This window comes from Antennarius striatus, chromosome 8 (assembly GCF_040054535.1).
Source record: "Antennarius striatus isolate MH-2024 chromosome 8, ASM4005453v1, whole genome shotgun sequence".
Classification (NCBI taxonomy): Eukaryota; Metazoa; Chordata; class Actinopteri; order Lophiiformes; family Antennariidae; genus Antennarius; species Antennarius striatus.
In genome coordinates, this window is record NC_090783.1 from 6026427 (window position 1) to 6048400 (window position 21974).

Genomic DNA, 21974 nt, shown 5'->3' on the forward strand with positions numbered 1-21974 from the left:
TCTTACATTTCCACTGCTCTCCTCTCTGTCTCTGTTATCCCTTCTTTCCGACGTGTTGTGCTTGAGCGCCTTTACTAAGCCGGATGACTTGTCATGCAGGTGTGAGGAGATGGTGATGAGTTGACTATCTCCACCCTTCCATGCAACTTCCTTCTCATCCTCCTCCCCTTCCTCCTCTTCCGTCTGAGGTCTAAAGAAAGATGCTGTTCTTCACCAATTGGTCTGGCTTCAGTTCACCTCACTCAGGAGAATGGAAGTGGATGGAGGGGCGAGGGAGGAGGTGATGAAGTGGGGAATCAGAGAGACACCTCAGTCTCCTCCGTGAAGGACCCAAGAAACTTCAAAGACGGTTGAATTCCGCCGTGGGTCGACCTGTTTTTAATGGTGATTAGTTTTAGCATGCCATGCGAGCCTAAAGACATTTTTTGTTTGTTTTTATCACCTTGCCATGCCGATAAACAATCAGTGCATTAAGTGGCAAGCAAATGGAATCAATTCATCCAGTTTTGTGCAGATGAATGCAGAAAACGAGGCGTGAAGCAGCCGCTCTCTGTGTTTGGAGTGGCTAATTAGGAGCCCATTAGAGGGCATCTCAGCATGGTGCTACCCAGATTGTTTATTAGAATTCTACTAAGGTGAAGGAGAGTGAGAGAGAAAGAAAATGTGACTAATAGTGGTAATAAATGGATAATAAATGGATACCTAACAGATACACACATGCTGCCTCGGTGAATGCCAGCCCCTGGGCCTCCTACAAAAGGGCTCTTGTAAAAGTGAGGGAAAAAAGAGAAAATCTCTACCAGCACTGTGCATACACTCAGCTCTATCCTCTTAAAGACTGTCTTATTAAATGGGTAAGTAGCTGAGGGTTGGGACCACCAAGTGTGCCCTGCTGTCACTGGCACACTGCTCTCTGTGGGCTGAGTGCTGCAGGCAGAGACAGGATATGATGTAAGGTCACCAGAAATGGTGTTTTAACACATCAGTTCCCAGCGCTTACTGCTCAGCCTGCGAGCAGCGTTTGAAGATTTATCTAGTTCAGGATTGTTGTAGATGATACAGAGCTTAGTTACAGCCTCCTACACCTCTGCCTTGAAAGATGTGTGGAGCGTGTGTGTGTGTGTGTGTGTGTGTGTGTGTGTGTGTGTGTGTGTGTGTGTGTATGTGTGTGTGTGTGTGTGCCTGTGTTTGTGTGTGTGAAGACAAAGGCAGTAATCAACAGACAACTGGGTCTGGTGAAGAGGGAGGATCAATAGACTGCTACAGGTGGCTGACCTCAGTGAGCACATACACATGTATGCAGGATAACCACACATAAACACACACACACACACACACAGGCAGAGGCACATACACCAGCGAGTACTTATGGCATACCGTGCTCTGATCTCCACCAACCTCCAGTTCACACTCACACACACAGCCATTACTCTCTCATCTTTAGGATCTAAGGCCCAGTGCCAACTAGTACTTCGGTGCCAGGCGCTGCCTTATCACCTCCTTGGCGCATGTGATCACGCACACACACACACACACACACACACACACACACACACACACACACACACACACACACACACACACACACACACACACACACACACACACACACACACACACACACACACAATCTAGCATTTTTACTTGCTTGTGCACTTTAAACAACCTCATTGCAAGAAGTCCACGCACAGGCACTGGCACACAGTCGTACATGATGATCTAGCCTCTACATAAACAAAGATAAGAGCAGAAACGGTCAGCGCATGGCCCCAAGAGGTACTGAGCTATTATCGGGAGACCACAGTCGCGTGGCTGTGTGTGTGTGTATGTGTGCATGGTGGCGTTTGTGTTTATATGGGCTGGTCGCAGAGGAGAACTCTCGGAACAGCAGCTTTGAGTTATGTGTCTCGCCGCGATTTGCCAGCGTTGCAGCACTAACCAGCGCTAACAGGAGACTGCCGCTGGGAGCACGAGGTGTAAAACTCTCCCTCTTCCTGTCACATTCTTTGCCACCAGCCGTCAAGGCACAAGGGCTCAAAAGTGATCTGACAATATAATCACAGCAAGTCACTGAACAATGTGCCAAAGGGCCCTGACAATCTGACAATGACTTTGGCAGCTGTAGTGTCTCACGTTGAGCTTCGGATCACACCTCCGTCAAACGGCGCGTCCTGCTTAGGTATGGGGTGTGCTGTCTCCATCGTGATCCCTGACAAAAATCCAGCCCATTGAGGCGACACGGTACAAAGCGTGTTCCCACTTTGTCAAACTGACAGATTTAATTACCGCGGTAAAATTCCAGGGATCAGTCCTGGATCAGGTCTCCTTAGTACTCCGAGTTGCATACCCAATGTCCCCCAGGAAAGGAATGCTACTGGTTTCCCAGCTTCACAGAACATCTCTAGGAGCTTTGTAATCACTCACTTAAATTCACTCAGCACTACCACGGACCCCATGCAATCACAGGGTCGGATATGTTTTTCCTTTTGAGTGAGTGAAATCTCATTACCCGTTTATTAGCTTTAAAATCCTTGAAGCCGCACTACAAACTGTTGCAAAAGTTTTCCAGTGGTGACATTTATGACTTTGCTTTCCATTTATTAATGTTTCATGAGGTTTTTTTTTACAAAATGAAAAAAAAAACAAAAAACCTTCAGCCTCTTTTCAACACGGGATGATTTGAACGCTAAAAATAGACAGATTCAGGCACTTTCCTTTGACGGAGTGACAGATGTTTGCCTTTGTGTAACAGTGGAATGAATTCCTCAGAATTATGACCACATCAGTTCCTTCAGCTCTTTGAAATAAACGCAGGACCAAGTCTGTTCTTATCAGAGCATAGGACCAGCCACCTTCTCCCTTTATGGGCATGTTTTGCTAATCTTGTTACTGGCCTCTGCTTTTTAAGTCGAAACAGGTGTTGCACTCGCAACGCAATCTAGCATTAGCTCGAGCACCTCGGCTCATACTCCTCCGGGATGCGTGTTTTCTTTGCAGATTCCTTTCTTGGCTCTGAGGCCTACACCTTGTTTCATGTGCGTTAGAGACTTGAGAATGAGAGTGATTACAGCTATTTTGATACTGGTGTAAATTTAAAAAAGACTAGCAAGGGGTCAAATATACTTGTTTCGAGCAGTGTCGTTGAATTGGAAAGCAATGAAGGATTCATTCGTTGGAACAAAACCAATACAGATAAAGATCATGTCCATCGTGAGTCACAACTCATCATTTCTGTTTTTGCTGTCCTCTACATACGCGTTAGCACATATCGGCCTTCTTAAAATTAAAGCGATATAAAGTAAAAATCAATCTGGCATAAAACCCAGCAAACATTTCTTCTTTGTTGCTCTCATCCACACACCTCTCTGCCCTTTGCTTCCATTTTTGTGTCTATGGATAGAGAGAAGAAAAGCAGACCACGTCTCAACTCTAAAGAACTGCCATCGCTCAAAGATGAGCGGTGCCAAGCGCTCCTCTCTCTTTCTCTCTCCTCTTCTCTTTCTCTACCTGTTGGATGAACAACACTCCCTGGTGCACTTTGGCCCCTTCTCTTCATCATCAACCCACTTGCACACACATCCCATGATTTACTGTCATACACTCCCGTATGCGTACGTCTGTATGCACGAGTGCAAGCGAATGTGTTCACGCACATGTGTTCTGTCTGCATGGCAGCGGCCACATCAAATACATTCAAGCAGCACTCCTCTGAGACATTACCCCATCCATTCTCATTCCCCTGTAGTGGTTCAAAAATAGAAGGAAAAAAAATTCAACGTTTCAAACCTGAAAAAATAATAAATAAAAGTAAAGGCAGATAACATCTGGCTCAATGTCTGTGCTTAAAGTTTCCAAGTATGTGTCTGGGGAGGAGATCTGGTGGGACTGAGCCCGAGTCGGCTTGGAAGTAGTAGAAACGGATGTCACACTGGAAATTTATACGGTACGGTTCAGGGAGCAACGGCTGTAAATTGACAAGTGATGCTTGTGAGCAGCGTTACCCGTCTGTTTCCCTTTCTCTCAACTTATATCTTTTTCCGCTCATCTTTAGTTGTCTTAGCATCGCTGCTACTTCTTACATCTGTGCCTGCCCCGAGCATTATTAACGGATGAGAGATACGAAATGAAGCCAAAAGGCTTAAAGGGAAAAAGGTGACTGTGCTCAGAGACGCGAGAGGAAATTATTTGTGTTCATTTTTCGATATGAAATAGTGACAGACAAAAAAAAAAAAGCAGAACATATTGTGTGAAGACAAAATCTTTAACCTTAGAGCAGTGTTTTTGCATGGATGGATATGACCCTTATGTTCTGTTTTGGCAGTGATAGGAGAATATCAGCTAAAGGGGAACTTCAGTGCAACTCACACAAAGCACATAAATTATAATGCATCACAAGCAAAAGAGGAAAATTAATTACAATCTATGTCATTTCCTTCTGGAAAAAAATGGTTTCATATGCTGTGAGCTGTGAACCCCATCATCGAGGCTGAGTGTGCATGAACATCTGTGGACCGGGGTGTATCCGTGCTATTGCATTATCGGGCCATTCTACTGTATAAATGTCTCTAATGGTGCCACTGTTGTAAATAATGCAGTATCCTCTTTCCCTGTCCCCCGTCCCGGACACATAAAAGCAACATGAGCCACCATTTCCATCCCGCGCTGCCTCGGCACCAAGGGACTAGAATATTATCCTGAAAGACTTGCACCAAGTCTGTGTGCTGAGTTAACCATGTCTGTGATGTAATTTTTATTTTTTTTAAATTCTGCAATAGATTATAGATCAACTGTGGTGTAATTATTCACTCAAACTCAATCGGCCTGAAATTTTGAGGATAAAATAGGATTTTTATGTTCTCCTCAAATGACAATGAAGTGATAATCATCTATCTTGATTTCTGGATTTTTGTAAAATAACACATTTCCACTGATAAATACTTGTGATTAAAAAGCAGGTAAGAAAATATTTATTTTCAGGAGCATCCATCTGGGCCAGTATTAAATGTTACACTATAAATCTCCACCAATCGTCTTACTTCCACCTCTTACCCCTTCATGCACATTTCGTGCCTTTGTCCAGACTTTTACCAATCCTGACTGGGAAATTAAAAAAAAAAAACGTTAGGTAATACCAACATGGCTGCAACTTAGTCTTGCTCCATCTCTTTTTGGGCCTTACAGATAGAAAGATATGTGAAAGAAGAGATGATACACAACAAAGATGGGTAGAAGGCTAATCGGGCCATGAGACAGGAAGTCTTAGACAGCTGCTCTTGTGTTCAAACACACACAGTATACTGTATATATGTATCACAAGCCTAAACATCAATGTGGGTGCCGTGGCGATGAAGCCGCTTCAGGGTGACAGCCTGATAAGAAGGGCGTATTATACTCTAGTGCCAATGCAGCACAGTGCGGAGTATTTTCCACACCCCATCCTTGTCTCTTCCGGCCTCCCCACTATCATTAACCTCAGCTCTGATTGCCCCCAGGACTCCCTTGTGCTAATTAAAGGAGGCAAATATGTCTACGATGCATACAGCCTCATACAAACGCACAAACACACACACACACACACACACACACACACACACACACACACACACACACACACACACACACACTTTTGCACAGCTGACAGAAAGGCGTCTGTGATAGGTGTGAGAATGAAAGGCTTGTCTGCTATTGTGTTTCATCTGTATGGTGAATGTGTTGGCAACCTTAGGGTTAACCCCAGCAGGTGATGGTGAGCAGCGCTGTTGATTCCTTTCACACAGACAAGCTTCATCTCTGTTGTCTCAACATGACACAGTTAGCGCCGAACAGGATATGAAACTGTGAACTGATCACTTCATTCAGTTAAACAAGGAGAAAATACAAGGTCTTGTTTTAATAAGGGCTAGTCCGTCTTTCCATCTTTCTTTCCGTCTTTCTTTCTTCCGTACTCTGTCATGGGGACATGCAAGCAGACATGCTGGGGGAGTTGTACAGCAAATAGCCATTTGTACCTGGACTGCACCTGGGGAGAACAAGGTAGGGGGAGAAAGAGAGAAAGATGAAGTGGGGTGAAATGGAGGATTGTGGGAGTATTTAAGAGCACTTGAGTGCGAGCGTAGATGTAGTCACTTCTCCCAGTTGACAAAACCCGTCCCCTCTGCACCATGGCAAGATTTTTCACTTTAGTGAGTCTCACTCAGCGTCCCTCCTCCGTCCTTCAGTCCCCCTCTCCTCCTTTCTCCTCTTCTTTCAGCCACTGTGTGCTTCACTGACCCCATCATTCCTTTTTCATTCACTCTGACTACAAGGGACACACTCAGACAATTTGACCCATTCGCCTCCCTCCCTCCCCCCTGCCATGGGTAGTTAATAATTCCATTGTGAGGGCCATTAGCGAGCTGAGGGTTAAGAGGGGACATACACAGGCAGACAGATGGGCAATTAGACAATAAGAAGATGAAATGTCTACTATTGTTTTGTTGCTGGTTGTTTCACAGAGCTCACATTAGACGTGTGGTTAACTCATAGACTTAATGTCCTTTTATTTTCCCTGTTTTTCTCTCGAGAGGCTGCATACTGAAGGGATGAAGACATTTACACACACACACGCACACACACACACACACACACATCATACCTGTCTCACATGTGGAGGCAGGTCGCTCTGCCAAAGTCTAATGATCAACAGATCCGACTCTCTTCACTAACATCTCTTCAGAATATGTAAAATACCATTATGCAAAGTGTAGAGAGCTCTGCCCGTCCTCCTGCATTCCAACTGCAAAACCAAACTGTTTGTGTTGATGCAGCGACCTTTGTGTGTGTATATATATAGTATGTGTGTGTGTTTGTATGAGTAGCGCCTAAAGCAATGTAGCTCGCCATCTTAGCTGACTGCACCTTACATGGCTCTACCTCCGTCTGACTGGTGACATAGCCTTTTAAGAATTGGTGTCACACAGCCAGAAGCCTTACGGAGGAGAGCCAGGCTGAGCGCTGCAGTGCATCCCAGTTGTGTTGCGTGTTGACGTGTGTGTATCGACACGTAGCCTGCAGTCAGTCCTGTACGCATGGACCTGTGGACACACTAACATGTCCTCTGAGCCTGGAGTTCAGCCACTGTCAGAGGGATCCTTGTATTTTTCCACAGGCAAGTCAGAGGATTACACAGTCCCTGTGCTGTTTCACTGCCCCCCACCCCCCCACCCCCCTACAGCACACACACACACACACACACACACCAAAGCAGCATAGTGCCCACAACTGAGCTGAAGGTACACCGTCCTCCTCGCTCAATAAGCCCCTGGCACACACTCCACATTTGCCTGCAGGGATCGCCAATGGCAATCATGGCCTCTGTCTTTTGTGTATATGTGAGTGTGTGAGTGAGTGTGTGTGTGTGTGTGTGTGTGTGTGTGTGTGTGTGTGTGTGTGTGTGTGTGTGTGTGTGTGTGTGTGCGTGCGTGCGTGCGTGCGTGCGTGCGTGCGTGCGTGCGTGCGTGTGTGTGTGTGGTTATTTATATGTTTACAATTATGTGACATATTTTGTCATAGCTCACACGTTTAAAAAAAAAAAAAAAGATGAAGATCTCTATTTACTGCCAAAACCACCACCAAATCCAAAGGGCACCAATGAATTTATTTGAATTGGTAGACAAAGCAGAACTTCACACAACTTAAATTCTTTCACCCATTTAAGTTTTATATTCTTCTTACACAGTAGTTTCTTTTACAAAATGATGCCGACTGGGTAATGAATTTGGGACGTATCCCAGCATTCCCAGACGTGACCAATAACACGTCGTTCTCACCGGTTTACTGAGACGTAGAAGTAAAGAAAGAAAGGAACCCAAGTGTTCTGAAGTCAGACAAACAGGTACACACGTGAAGGTCTATTGGGTAGCAGCAACACACAAGAGTTACAACACATCATGAATTTTTAAAGCAGCTCGGCACATTGGCCGAGGGGAAGATGTGGTGCATGTGAATTATCTCTGATCAATATATAGAAGTTAGTGGGAATACGGGTTCCTTATTACGCCCCTGTTTGACCATACACTCACCTCTCCTCCCACCTTTTTGTTTTCTTCTCCTTCGAAGCGCTGCGCCCATCCTACTCTGCCTCTGTAAGGCCCTCACACACAGTAGATATACAAGCACAATATAAATCAATGGGTTTGCACATTAACACAGAGACAAACAGCCGACAACATAGAGGCCCCCAAGACCTCTAACCCAAGAAACTCTAGTCCTCTAGGTTGATCAATAGTCAGGAAAATAACATTAACAGCCCATCACTCTCTTTCCATCTCTTTCATTCTTCACTAATTATTCTTTCACTGTTAACACCCTCAGCCCTTCACTTCTTCTCCCCTGGCTGAGAGGAAAGTTTATTTCCCGGCGCTCTTTAGAAATCCCAGAAGCCCGTATGCCCCTGTCTCACCTCCAGGCCACAGCCAGACACACTGTTAGATGCAATTACAATTGTTAGCAGACCCTCCATCCCGACAAGACTCAGACAGGACCTGGACATTAGCTAATCCATACTTATTGCATCTGGGTTCCTCTCACACCCTTGTAATTCGTATGGAGAGACATATTAGCGCAGCATATTAGGCTGGGAACAGTTCTACGAGGTGAGATGCTACACTGACACTGAATTGACTTAGCCCGTGTCTCCAGGGATGTTGTAAGGCACGGTTACTACCTGACAATGAGGACCTGGTCCGCCTGTATTGAGTTTCTGTGATGGCTGTTTAGCTTGTAGTGCTACACAAGACAGAGAATGGGGGGTGGGGGGTGGAATGTGCTCTGGCACATTGCGTTTACTGACCCTGCAGACCACAAGGCTACAGGGATCAATAGCGTTCACTGCACCAAACCCAAATGCAGGAGGATTGTGTTACACAGGGGCTTAACTGGAGACAAGGCTACAGTGTTATTAGTAAAAACACTCCAATTGCAATCAAATTTACATGTAATTTCTAATGGATTATGACATATACTTTTAGTCTGCTGCTCTTTTCATGCAAAACAAACATGCAATCTTCCTCTGACACACACACACACACACATACACACATTCATGGGATGTTTTTGTCTGGGGGATCCTGGACCCGAGCCTCCAGGTGGCCCTGCATCCCTTCTCTGAACAAACAGAACAGAAGTTTGCTCCACTTCCCCCGTGTCACAGAGGCCAAGTCCAGACATTGTGTGGCCCACCGGCCTCCCGGCACGACCACCCGGCCTGTCAGGGATTTGCGGCTGGGTCAAAGACTGGACGTTTATGAAAGGAAGTTGCATGGAGAGTTACGGAGAGTTGACAGTCCTCTCGTCACGTTGCGCTTTAGAATTCCTAAACCTGTGTAGTGCACACCCCTTCTGTTTCCAACAACAAAAGAAAATATGAAGCCGTTAAACTCTCCCAAACTCCTCTGTGATGAGAATGACACCTCTCATATTCCTGTCTTGTGACACTAGAGTTGTGTTTCCTTGCTGTGAATTACAACTTATGACCCACTTGAAGAGACGAGTTCTTTGTTGAATGAAAGTACAGATGTTAGACAGGCGACAAATATTCAAATTTGAAAAGAAAACAATAAAAATCACGTGCAAAAGCAAGAACCTGTAAGTTAAAAATTACTCAAGGCGTGCAGTATGAATGATTGTGAATGAATATTTGCAGGCCGCAAGGGGGGAATGCAGAGTTTAGTAGACCGTAAGGAACAATGAAAATGAAAAAAAAAAGAAGAGAAGTTGAGTGAAATGGATTGAGTGTGTTGAGGGCCAGATGTGCTGTGGATGGATCAAACATCTGCTGGCTCTGCAAGGCCTCAGCGGTCTTGAATGACCCCCATCGTCCAACCTTTCTCACCACAAGTCCCAGTAAACCCTTTCTTGTTCTTCCCTGTCTGTCCCCTTGTATAGATCAAGAGAGATTTTAACTGTGTTTGAAAATGCACTTTGATTTCATTCTAAGCATTCAAAAAGAAAGGTATTCATCGTCATCCGAGCCATTACATTGCATATGCTTGCAAAAAGAAACGGAATACAAAAAAATGGCAGATTACAGATTCTTATTTTTTTTCTCTTATTGTTCTCAATCCTGCTTGTTTTGATGGTCTAGAGCTTTTCTTGGTGTATAGGTTACAGTACAAAGAGGCAGCACCAGATGGTAATGGTGTTTATTTTTGCAGTAAGTAATCACCACTCTGGAACTTATGACAGTAGACAGGCCCAGGGAACTGGAACCATGCCCCAAGAGACCTGAGCACCACTTCCTGTTGTAGCCACATGATCACAGACACAAGCGCGCACACACACACACACACACACACACACACACACACACACACTAGCGCACACACATACAATGCGTGCACACATAAACACGGACATCTTCTGGGCCAGTGGCGATGTGAGGCCACAGGGATAGATAAGTTCTGGCATACATATAGGCTGGAGTAGTGTAAATTACACTGCAGCCACACTAGCACTCTCTGCCTCCAAGATGAATGAGCCAACTTACATGCCAGACAACAATTCCAGTGAGGCTGGAGTTTAAAAATAGGGGATAGTGCAATGAGTATAATTTGGGACCATTTCACTTATTCAGTGCTTCTCTTTTGATAGATATTATTTGTAAGGCACACCATCGCTCACATTTTTCAAAATATACCGAGGCTTAAGTGTCACCTATTTTGTTATATGTGTGGTATATAATTAGTGTTGTTCACAATATGACAAGGAAACAGTAAAAACCCATAAACACTGAATGGAACATCTGAATAACACATAGAATTATGTGTTTATGCTACAGTTATTAAATGTATGTATCTCTACTTTCAACATAAATTGTGGTATTTAATTTTAGGTGAAAAAAAATCATATTTATATTATATATTATATAGATGTTTTCATAATAAGACATTTTATATCTTCTTCATTTCCTTTCGGCTTTTCCCTTCAGGGGTCGCCACAGCAAATCAGTTGCCTCCATCTAACCCTGTTTCATATATTAATACTTGATTTTTTATTTTATACACCTAATATTTCACGACATTACATGTAGCATATATAAATAGATTTTGAAACAAATCCAAAGATGTTTAATTTTCCTATGCATGAAAACTGGAGCTCCTGCTGAGTAATCACTGAAAAATATAACCCTGGGATTTCTGACACACATATAAACTTTACTTTTGTACAATAAATATACTATTTAAACAACTGCAATAATTATTATTTATAATTCCAGAGACCTGTACGGCACATTGCAGCTATTTTGCTGAATGGTCTGTGTCACACATTTGTACTTAACAGGACACCAAGGACAGGACAGTCCTTGGGGGCACCTGGACCCCCCCCCCCGCAGCTCTGTATGTGAGTCAGGCCAGCAGTGACTCTGAGACAAGAGCAGGGTGGAGGCAAGATACCAGAGAACAAGGTTCGCGTTAATGGTCTTGCATCTTCCTGGCAGCATGTCAATAATGGCTCTGATCACATTAAGTAAAGAGTCCATTAGCTTATTTTCTTTACTCCTGCATTCTCCATAGCAAAAAGCACAGGAGAAAACTGAAAAGCTCCTCTAATGCAGTGTAGCTGAATGTTAGACACCTTTATCTGTTCCCACCTATAGGCCAAAACAAAATAACTCAGGAGGCTCTTCTGGCATACGTTATCCATTCACAACAATTTCCCTTTGAGGCAATGATGTGATGTTATGGATTTTTTTTTTCATGTTGCTGTTAATGCTATATTCAAGGTCCTACAGACAACTTTTTTATTTTGAGGGTTTTCAGCCATGCTATAGACTGTTTTGTGACAGATTACTCGCCGAGGGAATACAGTGATAAGGGGCAGGCGTTACACAAAAGAGGAACAGAAATGACGGATGCACCAAGACAGTAGAAACATGCAACTACGTGGCCAAGGAGCAAATTGTAAGCATATGTTAATGCACCTTCTCCGCACTGACCTCCTGCCAAAATAGTAATCAAGACAAAGGAGACGTGATTTAAGAGGGAAAGAAATGCAGGTTGTCGGCTCTACCCCCTCTACCCCTCACCTCATCTCTACCAACACACACACACACACACACACACACACACAAACACACACACACGTTGGACAGGCAGACCATTTCTCAGCCGCCTCACTGCTCTCCATTGGCCCTGGAGGGGGTACAGCGGCCCCACATCTGTCTCCCAGGCCAACGACAGACCTGGCTGCTGCATCCAGACCCCGTAGATCACACGAATCATCCTCAATTAATGTGAACCATCAGGCGATCCCTCGCGGCTTCCATCACTCCGCCCCTCTTCTCTGAGGCTTCCCCTCGAGCTCAGTGCTAAGTCCACTGAGTTTTTACGTATTGGCCATGGCTACGGTTCCTTAGCACAGTTGGGTGAGGCAAGCCAGCGTTATTGTGTATGCTTTGTGAAAACTGACAGAGAATCAATGCATCATTCCAAACCTAGATGTTGCATGTAAGTGCTGCGAGGCCATTCTTCAGAGGTTCTGAACTCCGAGAACAGCCGAGTTCGCTCCGCAGTGCACCGGGTCCTAAAATGGCTTCCATGTGCTGCACCTCTGCTGGGCTTTGGCCAAAAGACTGTCCTTTCCATTTTTTAAAAGATACAGAGGGACCGCTTTAAAAAAAAAAAGAAGGGTGGTGATTATGAGGGTGGAATTTAGGGGGGTTGGATGAATCAGAGGTTAGGAGATCTTTTTTCGATTTTAAATGACCGGTTTGTTTTCAAAAACAGATTACGACGGAAATACAAGTCAGTAAAAAGAAATGGAAACTGTTCACTAAAGGCCACCTGGAACACAGGATTTGCCAGATTGTGACTCACCCATCTGTGGTGTAGTCCTCTCTAATAACCCCACCCCACCCCCCCACCCTTCCCATCCTTGCAGTCTGCAACTACACTGTAAATCTCTCTCCAATCGATTAGTGTGCCCTCAGCAACAACTAACACACAGTCATGAAATTTTAACCAAAGCCATGAGTTAAAACGGGTTGAGAAGTGAAGGTAGGGTGTCTTGTGTTTGGCTCAGCTGAATAAGCCCCGTGGCTTCTTCACCTTTACTCACATCACAGTCCAGCAGGCTGTCCTGGCAGGCGGTGTGGAGAATACTGACTGAGGCGATGCCCTTTACACGGCTGTTAATGAAAAGATAAAGCAGAAATCAAACTTCTAAAAAAAGTTTTAACCAGGATGGGACTTGACTGTTATTTTAAACAGACGAACACTTGATGTAAACATATTTTGTATAGACATACTGTATAATCTGAAACCAGTCTTGACTCAGTGCAGAGTCAAACATTTTTACAAAAAATTTTACAAAGATTTTTACAGTGTCGGGTATTAGCCGTCAGCCGTAAACCAGGAAAGATCTACTCAATTTGTCTTTTACATTTTTCAGCCTCTTGGTGCAGTTCACCAAGAGACTGATGTGACTTGAGTTGTCCACAGCGATACTAATCTGTCTTTGTTGTCTGGGCAACGCAATTTATTGTTCCCATATATTGGCTTCGTCTGGTATGTCAGTGGTTATTTCATGCACAACTGCTGGAGTCCGCCAGTTAATATTTCTGTACTCTAAAAAATATCTAAAGCAGCATCAACAAAGCAAAAAATTCTTTTGATGTGCGGAAGAATTTATCATGATCACAGAGGGCAAAACTCCACCTCTATGATTCTTACAAATGTCCTCCACCCACATCTGGACGTAGCTACTGATTTTCCCGTGGTCCATCACAGGGGAAAAAAGCAGAGCTAGTTGTTCACACCTGACCTCTGACCTGCCACGGGGGAGCCAATGCAGGAGCAGCTTGTGTCTTGGGAGCTCATGCCCTCTGATGTGATGGCTCCAGGCACTGGGCTTTGCGTGAACCCATCCCCCATGGCACCCCTCGCCACTAGATCCTCTACATTATTCATACAACCCGAGATGGGGTGGGGAGAGAAACAGAATATGGAAAAGGAAGCACCAAGGTTCAAGACCTTCTCAGATCACAAGGAACTTCTGCTTAACCTCCCTTGAAGTGGCGAACACAGGGATAGAGACGTTTTTTTTTTTAAGGAAGTGGATCTGAAAGCAGTACCGGAGATCAATGGGGATTCCCTGGAGGCTCGGTAGAGATCACATTCGCTGCAAGGTGATTGGTGAATCAATGTAGTTCCCATGGTTTGCTTTGCTATTGTGAGAACTGACCCTCTTTATTGCAAGTGATATTGTACTATCAGTTGAGTTGCTAATATGTTAATGTGAATCAAAGCACATCGGTCCAATATGTATGCCGACATGAAAATTAAATTATCAGAGAAGCAATATGACACAAGCTCCATGAGGATCAGAGACCTCTCATTTGATCTGCTGTCGACAGGCACAGGTCAATACAATGCTTTTATAGCTGCTGTTGTTTCCGCGTGCGCATTGTCATCGTTTGACAGGTGATGATTAGTGGAAAGCATATACCTGTTAAACCGTTAATCCCTAATGCACACCACGCAACCTAACAATGTTGCACATCCTGCCTCTTAATACAGCTCGGCACATAACCTGCTAATTGCATAATTGCCTGATTTGTTTTAACTGACAGTGGTGCCCTGGCCCATGACAAAGCCATCATTTGCTCAACCTCATTGTCAGCAATTTGCAAGGTGGATACTCCCCTGCACACCCACTACACAGCGCCACAGTGTTAGAGACAACCATGAATCAAGCCATGCATTGCAGAGGCAGAGAGATGAATAAATACAGCCATTGCTATGTTAATTCAGAGAGACGTGGAGGCAGGCTGATAAAATAAACTAACAGCAGCAGGCTGTCGACCAGATAAAGTGGGTACTCCATCGTCTCTCTGCTGTAATTATTGGCTAATAGTCATTAACCTAGCAAACAGAGGTTTAGCTGTATTGTTTAAAGGAATCTGGGATGCATAATGACAGACTAATATGTCATAGCGCTGGGGGGGGGGTGGATTAATGAGATTTTACTGGAGGGAGTGTACAAGAAGAGGTGGGGCACGAATGGAAAATATAGGGAGAAGAGGGCCACATTAAGCTAATTGGAAGATGAGTGCCTACTTGTAAAAGTGCTTCTAATGGCGTATTTGTTTCTCTCACAGCATCAAAAGGCTAATGCAGAGGAGTGGAGTTGTGAGACTTACTGTAGAAAGGATGACACTCCTGTGTCAGCCCATACTATTGATATATCTAATACAACACACACTTGTACTCCTAATGCAACACACATGCATCGCCTCTCTTCTACGATTGTGTATTAATTTTTATGAGAATCATCTGCAACAGACTTTTGAATCTGGAGTATAACAGTGCTACTATAAAGTGATATATTGCAAAATATGGTTGGGATAAATGAGCTGCAGCAGTGGCTTTTCAGAGAAAGTATTTTATTGAAAGACATTTTGACATTAAAAACCAATAGCATAGAGTAGAATAGAAGTTTCCATGTGTGTTGAACCTCAATCAAGTTTTCCCCCCCACCATCACAAAATACTCTTTTCTAGCCTGATTTGTTTAATTTTTTAATTTGTACCGACTGTGTTCTCCAGGTCCAGCACTGGCCCGAACACATGTTGACTGGCCTCCAAATCTCAATTGACCAGTGAAGGAGGGGGGCTTGGATAGCCTCCTCTCAGTCAGGGTCCAGTGCATAGCAGAACTTCTGACCTGCTCCGACAGCTGGCTTCTTTACACTAATGGGTTTAAGTTTGGCCTCTGTCGTTGAGTTTGGGCTTTTGTTTGACTTAATGAGTGGGGGAAGTGGAGACACACGGTAGGGCTCACTGAGGGCAAAATAAATGTTTGATTCGCACAGTGATTGAACCCCTTGGCCGGATAACTGCATGCGGGTTTGGAAAGCAACCTCGGTCAGCGGTCTTGCTGACGTGTATAAACTTGCAAATCTTTTGCGTTGTTATTCAGTGATGTTGCTTAAAGCTTGAGACGAGACTTTTATTTATGGGACCAATAAAATTGCCTGCTTTCTGAAAGTGATCTCATGAATGTTATTACAATCTCAGTTTGATGAGCAAACAATACACTTTAATTCTGTGTAGAATATTTCCTGCTGTGACTTAGACTAAGAATGTACAAATACATGACATAAAAGACAATTTTTTGTCAATCAGAAAAAGAAAAAAAAAGATCTTCTTAGAACTACAATTTCTTAAGAAATGTGGTCATGGAACTATTTAACGATTTGCTGTCTAATTTGCTTTCTTTTTTTTGTTTCAATTTAATCAAATAGAAATACTGATACCCAGATGACCAAGCACTATGAAATAATAGTGCCCGAGCTAGAATTTTAAGTCATACCTCCAGGCAAAAACTCCAGAGCACACACAGAATGAAAGTGTAAAATGTTTTTTAATGTATATTTAACAACAAATACCCAAGTGGCTATTGATGTTTCATCTGAGATGAATCTATTTCTCCAGTATATCTCAGGGCCTGATATGAAACCCCTCACACTTTTATTTTTCTGTTTTCAGCTCTATTTCTTCTGCCTCTCCTATACTATCTCTCTTTCACTGTTGCTCTTTAAACATTTATCTTCTGTTTTCTCCTTAAAGGCCCTTTGTGCTTTGTGATGTTGGTTTTTACAGCTTTTTACTCGGCAGAGTTGCCATTTATCTTTTATAGATGCCAGCAGCAAGGAGCACATATGAAATGTTACTATTTCACTGTGACTAATTGTCATCGCTTGTGTTACTCCCTTGATGTCGCTTGCGCTTCCTCCCCCAGGAACCAGTGTGTGAATTGTATTTACACTTTGTCTTCCAGTCTCTAGTTCTGTTTTGTCTAGCACAGAGACAAACAGAATTGCTCTAGACTCAGTAGTTCAACCGCAAAGTCAAATCTGAGGCTTTGAAAAAATTCTTTTTGCAGATTTTTTTTTCTTTTGATAATTTTCAAGTACATTAACTTTCATTCTTTTTTAGCTGATAATAGCTAATATTTACCTGGGTAAATGTCCCAATCAAGACTATTTACTCCAAGGATGAAAAGATCCTTGTTCCAGATCTATGAATAATCTACGGTTGTGTCTTTCTTTCTCACACTTTACATATGTTGACATCATTAATTGAATATGCATCATCAGCAGATAGCAACTAGTAATGACTATTTATTGTAAAATATTCCAATTATATTTACAGAGAAGCATATACACAATGACACTGTCAATGCACTCAAACACAACCACGGTTCTTCTTGAATGTCCAGATCCATTCATACATTCAGTGTCGCTGTCTTATTCTCACTTAAACATTTTTTCTACCCTAGAGATGGAACACAGTGAGAAAATGCCTTCTAACCATGGTACAAATTGTAGCTTGAGATAATTATTCCATAATATCTTCATTTATTTCTTATCCAGGTCTGTTCTTTTCTTTCTCTTGGCTCAAACAACACTATAAATATCCCCGGGTACAATTTGTGTACAGAGGGAGTCCCAGCAAGAGTTCGCATCTCTGACAAAACTGCTTTTGTCAGTCTCACAGATTAACATCCAAGCAACGTTGGAAGTCACAGAGACCTGCTAGTCACCCCACTGTGGTGGTTTTGATATGTTTGCTTAATACTTAATTAAACTCTTGTCTACTCTCATTACTGTGTGATAAATTATCATATTTGCAGGACTGACTAATAGAAAAGTAAATGAGTGAAAAGTGGAAGGCAAAGAGGGATAACGAATGGGTGGAGATAAGGTCGACAAAGCTCTGTTAGTTACTTGTTAGTCCAGGAGCCTTTGAATTGCATGAGTATAAAATCTTGCCCTTACAAAACTAACCCTGCTCTTTCTTTTCCTTTGACCGCATTGATTATGCATAATCAATAATGGTTTGTATTTCTGTCTTCCCTCTCTTCTGGGATGTCTAGGATGCTGCAGGCAAGGTGCTCGACCGCTGGACCATCATGTCCAGGGAAGAAGAGATCATCACCCTGCAGCAGTTCCTGCGGTTTGGTGAGACCAAGTCCATTGTGGAACTGATGGCCATTCAGGAGAAGGAAGGTCAGGCAGTTACAGTTCCCTCCTCCAAGACAGACTCCGGCATTAGGACATTCATTGAAAGTAACAACAGGACTCGCAGTCCTGGTCTCCTGACACATCTGGAAAACAGTAGCCCATCCAGCATTCATCATTTTGAAAATATCCCCAATAGCTTAGCCTTTCTCCTGCCCTTCCAATACATCAATCCAGTATCTGCCCCGATGCTTGGCTTACCCCCCAATGGCTTGCCTATGGAGCAGTCTGCTCTCCGACTCCGGGAGCCCAGCCTTCCAAACCACAGTGAACAGGTGGACACCAGTGAGTCAGAAGTGTCCTTGTCACCCTTCCGTACAGGCCAGAGCCCTAGTCGTGGAGCCCTGGCAGCCATGAACAACAACATTGAACCCAAAACAGAGCCCAACAATAGAGCGTCACCCATCTCACCAACCCCTTCCACCCAGCAGGCTCAACAACAGCAGCAACAGCAAACACAGCTCCAGCAACAACAGCAGCAGGGTCAGCAGCAGTCCCAAAATCAGCCTCAACAGCCCAACAGCTTGAGCGATCATCAGGTTCACCATCACTTTATAAAGGACGAGCACTCCAAAAGCATCTCCCATGCTTCCTTTAACTCCAAGATGCATCGCATGCGCCGCATGGGAGCCACCTCGCGCAAAGGTCGTGTGTGCTGCAACTCATGTGGCAAGACCTTTTACGACAAAGGCACGCTTAAGATACACTATAATGCTGTACACTTGAAGATTAAACACCGCTGTACCATTGAGGGCTGCAACATGGTTTTCAGCTCACTCCGCAGCCGCAACCGCCACAGTGCCAATCCCAATCCACGGTTGCACATGCCTATGCTTCGCAATAACCGTGACAAGGACCTCATTCGTGGCAATTCAGCGCCCGGTACACCAGTCATCTCAAGCACTAAGAATGGTGGCTTCACACTCACCAGCCCTGGGAGGCCACCACTGGGCTTTACTACTCCACCAATAGACCCTATGCTTCAGTCACCCCTACAAAGCCCACTAGTGTTTCCCACCCTGAAGTCAGTCCAGCCAGTCCAGCCAGTGCCCCCATTCTATCGTACACTACTATCCCCTGCAGACCTTGTCAGTCCTTCGGTGTCACTGCCCACCAGCCCCATCTTGCCCACCACCACCAACAGTACAACCTTGATGGACCAACAACAGCAGATCATGGCTGCTGCAGCTGTGGCTTCAAACAATAATATGCATGTGTCAGAGGGAGGGCCCATGTCTTACCTTCTACATACTCAAAGCGCCAGTCATGAAAAAACCACTAATAGCTTGGACCCTACGCCAAAAAAGAAGCCTCGTAAATCTAGTATGCCAGTAAAGATCGAGAAGGAAGTAATTGATGTGGCGGATGAATATGATGACAAGGATGATGATGACAATGACAACCTTCACCATAATCACAACCATCACCAGCCATCTCTTCTTCACAACAGTATCAAAATGAATGGTAACTGCAACAACAACAGTGGCTGTGGTACTGGGAACCACAGCGGTGGCAGTGGGCAACAGTCCCCTTCCCAGGATGAGATGAGCCCTGGCCTAGCACTGAGAGGCATGATGAGGCAAAGTGAAGATGAATGTCGAGAAGGAACTGGTAGTGATAGCAGAGGTGGAAATGATCTTCAAGGATCTGGTGAGCTACGTTGTATGGGCAGCTTTACCTCGGAGGACCAAGACCATGAGAGAGATTTTGAGAACGAGTCTGAAACCTCTGATTCAAAGATGTTCTACCGTGATGAGATGATAGATGTGGAAGAACAGCAAAAGCACATGAGTAGTAGAGGAAGTCTAGACAAAGAACAGGATGATGAGGCTGGTGAAGAAGCCCATTTGACAAAGGACATCGAAGGGAAGGATCATTCCTCACCTTCCCCCCAACAACTCCCTGTGAAGATCAAAGAAGAACTCAGTGATCCAACTTATGACATGTTCTGTATGGGTCAGTATGGCCTCTACAATGGAGGCATGGCTGCAGCTGCTGCTGCTGCTGCAAGCATGGCCGCTCTGCACGAGAGCTTCATCTCTTCGATGGGCTATGGAGCCAGCCCGCCCAAATTCCCTTCTTCTCAATCACCAGATGGAGACCCATGCTCAAGTCCTGACCCCAAGATTTGTTATGTGTGTAAGAAAAGCTTCAAGAGCTCCTATAGCATGAAACTGCACTACAAGAATGTGCACCTCAAGGAGATGCATGTGTGCACTGTGGCTGGCTGCAATGCTGCCTTCCCTTCAAGGAGGAGCCGAGACAGGTTAGTGCCAGAACTTGGTAGTGTAACCATTTCATTTCTGTGTAATAGCAAGTTGCAGGTAGGTCCAACCGTTATCATATCATCTAAAATATAGCAACATATAAATCAAATAATTGTACCATTACTTGTGAGGGTTGTACAGTTTTATGAAGACCGTGTAAAGCAGTTCAAGAAATATCATCGGGTTTGCAAGACGATGTCGCTGTATTTCATGTGAATAAAGATTTTTGCTGCAGTATTTCATACTGTATGACATTTAAACGAATAGGCTGTCACTTAACAGATGTTGTCTCATTCAGCGCTAAATTGATTCAGAGACATCTGCTGCTTGTCAAGTCATAGTTCAGAAGAGTAGGGCGTCAGGATGAGAAACACATACGCACACATGAAACAGGGACTAGGCTGGAGCCATCAACCCTGAAGCAGCGGCGTGTTGTTTACCTGCCCTCAGTACCTCGCCTTGTCACAGGGAGGTGAAGGTGCATACATTAACCAAGACAGCTGTTTGTCAAGCCACTGCATTTATTAGCGCATTAGGAGGTGATCTGAGCCATGCTCACCTGGGCTTGTTAGCACTCCCTCAAATTAACTCAAATTAATATACAGCATTCTGTAGCAGCAGCGGCACGAGGTCGGTGCCGTAACATGTTGGAGGAACATGTGCTCCTAAGTGCCCATGGCTTCCGAAGTCTCCTTCATGGAATACAGATAGGGACATGGGAGTAGAATTAAATGGTTTTCTGACCCGCATTAAAGCCCTTTCCGAATGTTTTAGATATAGCTGAAAATTAGAAAGAAAAAAAAAGAAAAAAAACTATCCACTTTTTGTCTTTGTTCTTTTCCTTTTTATCTTTTTAACATCTGTGACAATTGACACTTTCGTTTATGGATGGGTCAGATTTCCACATACTGCATGTTTCTAATAAGAAAACAAATCTCCACAGATGTAAATGTTTTGTTTCCAATGGCTCTGAACTCTTCCTCAATCACTACTATCTCTCTTTGTCCAAACACCTTACTCCTCTTTGCCCCCAAATCTATTTTAAATGTAATTTTTTTGTGGCATCTATTCCTATCACTACTCTTTGTCATTATTATTATGATGTAACATCCAGATAGGACTTTGCCAGAATTTCTTTGGGTTGGGGGACACGGACAGCAGAGCAGTTAGCGTTAGTGCGGTGGTTAGTAACTAAACCACTCTTGACAAATAAGAATTTGTCACATAACATGTACTGGCAAAAATATACACACTGACCTGCAACAAGAAAATGCAGGAATAGAAAACAGGTTTGTGTATGTTTATCTAATTGTTATTGGTCTCCTAATGCTTAAATCAGTTGTTGGAAAAACAATTAACTGCTTTACCTGAACTTTTAAATTGCAAAAAGAGAGCTCCGCTGCACAGAAATAAGGGAATTCAGTAGGATAAAACATTTCAGCAGTAGAGAAGAATTACACCTAAGAGTAAATTGCCACTGGTAATTAGCAGATATTGCTCAGATTTTTATTGTTGCTGAGGTGGATACCGTGAATCAGAATGTTTAGTACTTCGTTTTAGTACCCTCATACTGGAATCAGCTGTCACGATCCCATGATAGATCCCATGGTAAAGCGAAGGGTTCACACAGCCAAAACGTTACACCTC

General features: G+C 43.8%; 1 protein-coding gene across 5 annotated transcripts in view; it reads left to right on the top strand.

The window, feature by feature from the left end:
• The window catches only part of bnc2 (basonuclin zinc finger protein 2), a 151661-nt gene that overhangs the window by 119458 nt on the left and 10229 nt on the right, over positions 1 to 21974 (top strand). For all 5 annotated transcript variants that reach the window (XM_068321581.1, XM_068321583.1, XM_068321585.1 and 2 more), the window contains one exon: positions 17916 to 20326. In XM_068321581.1, coding sequence (XP_068177682.1) covers positions 17916 to 20326 — 2411 coding nt within the window. The remainder of the gene's footprint in view (positions 1 to 17915; positions 20327 to 21974) is intronic.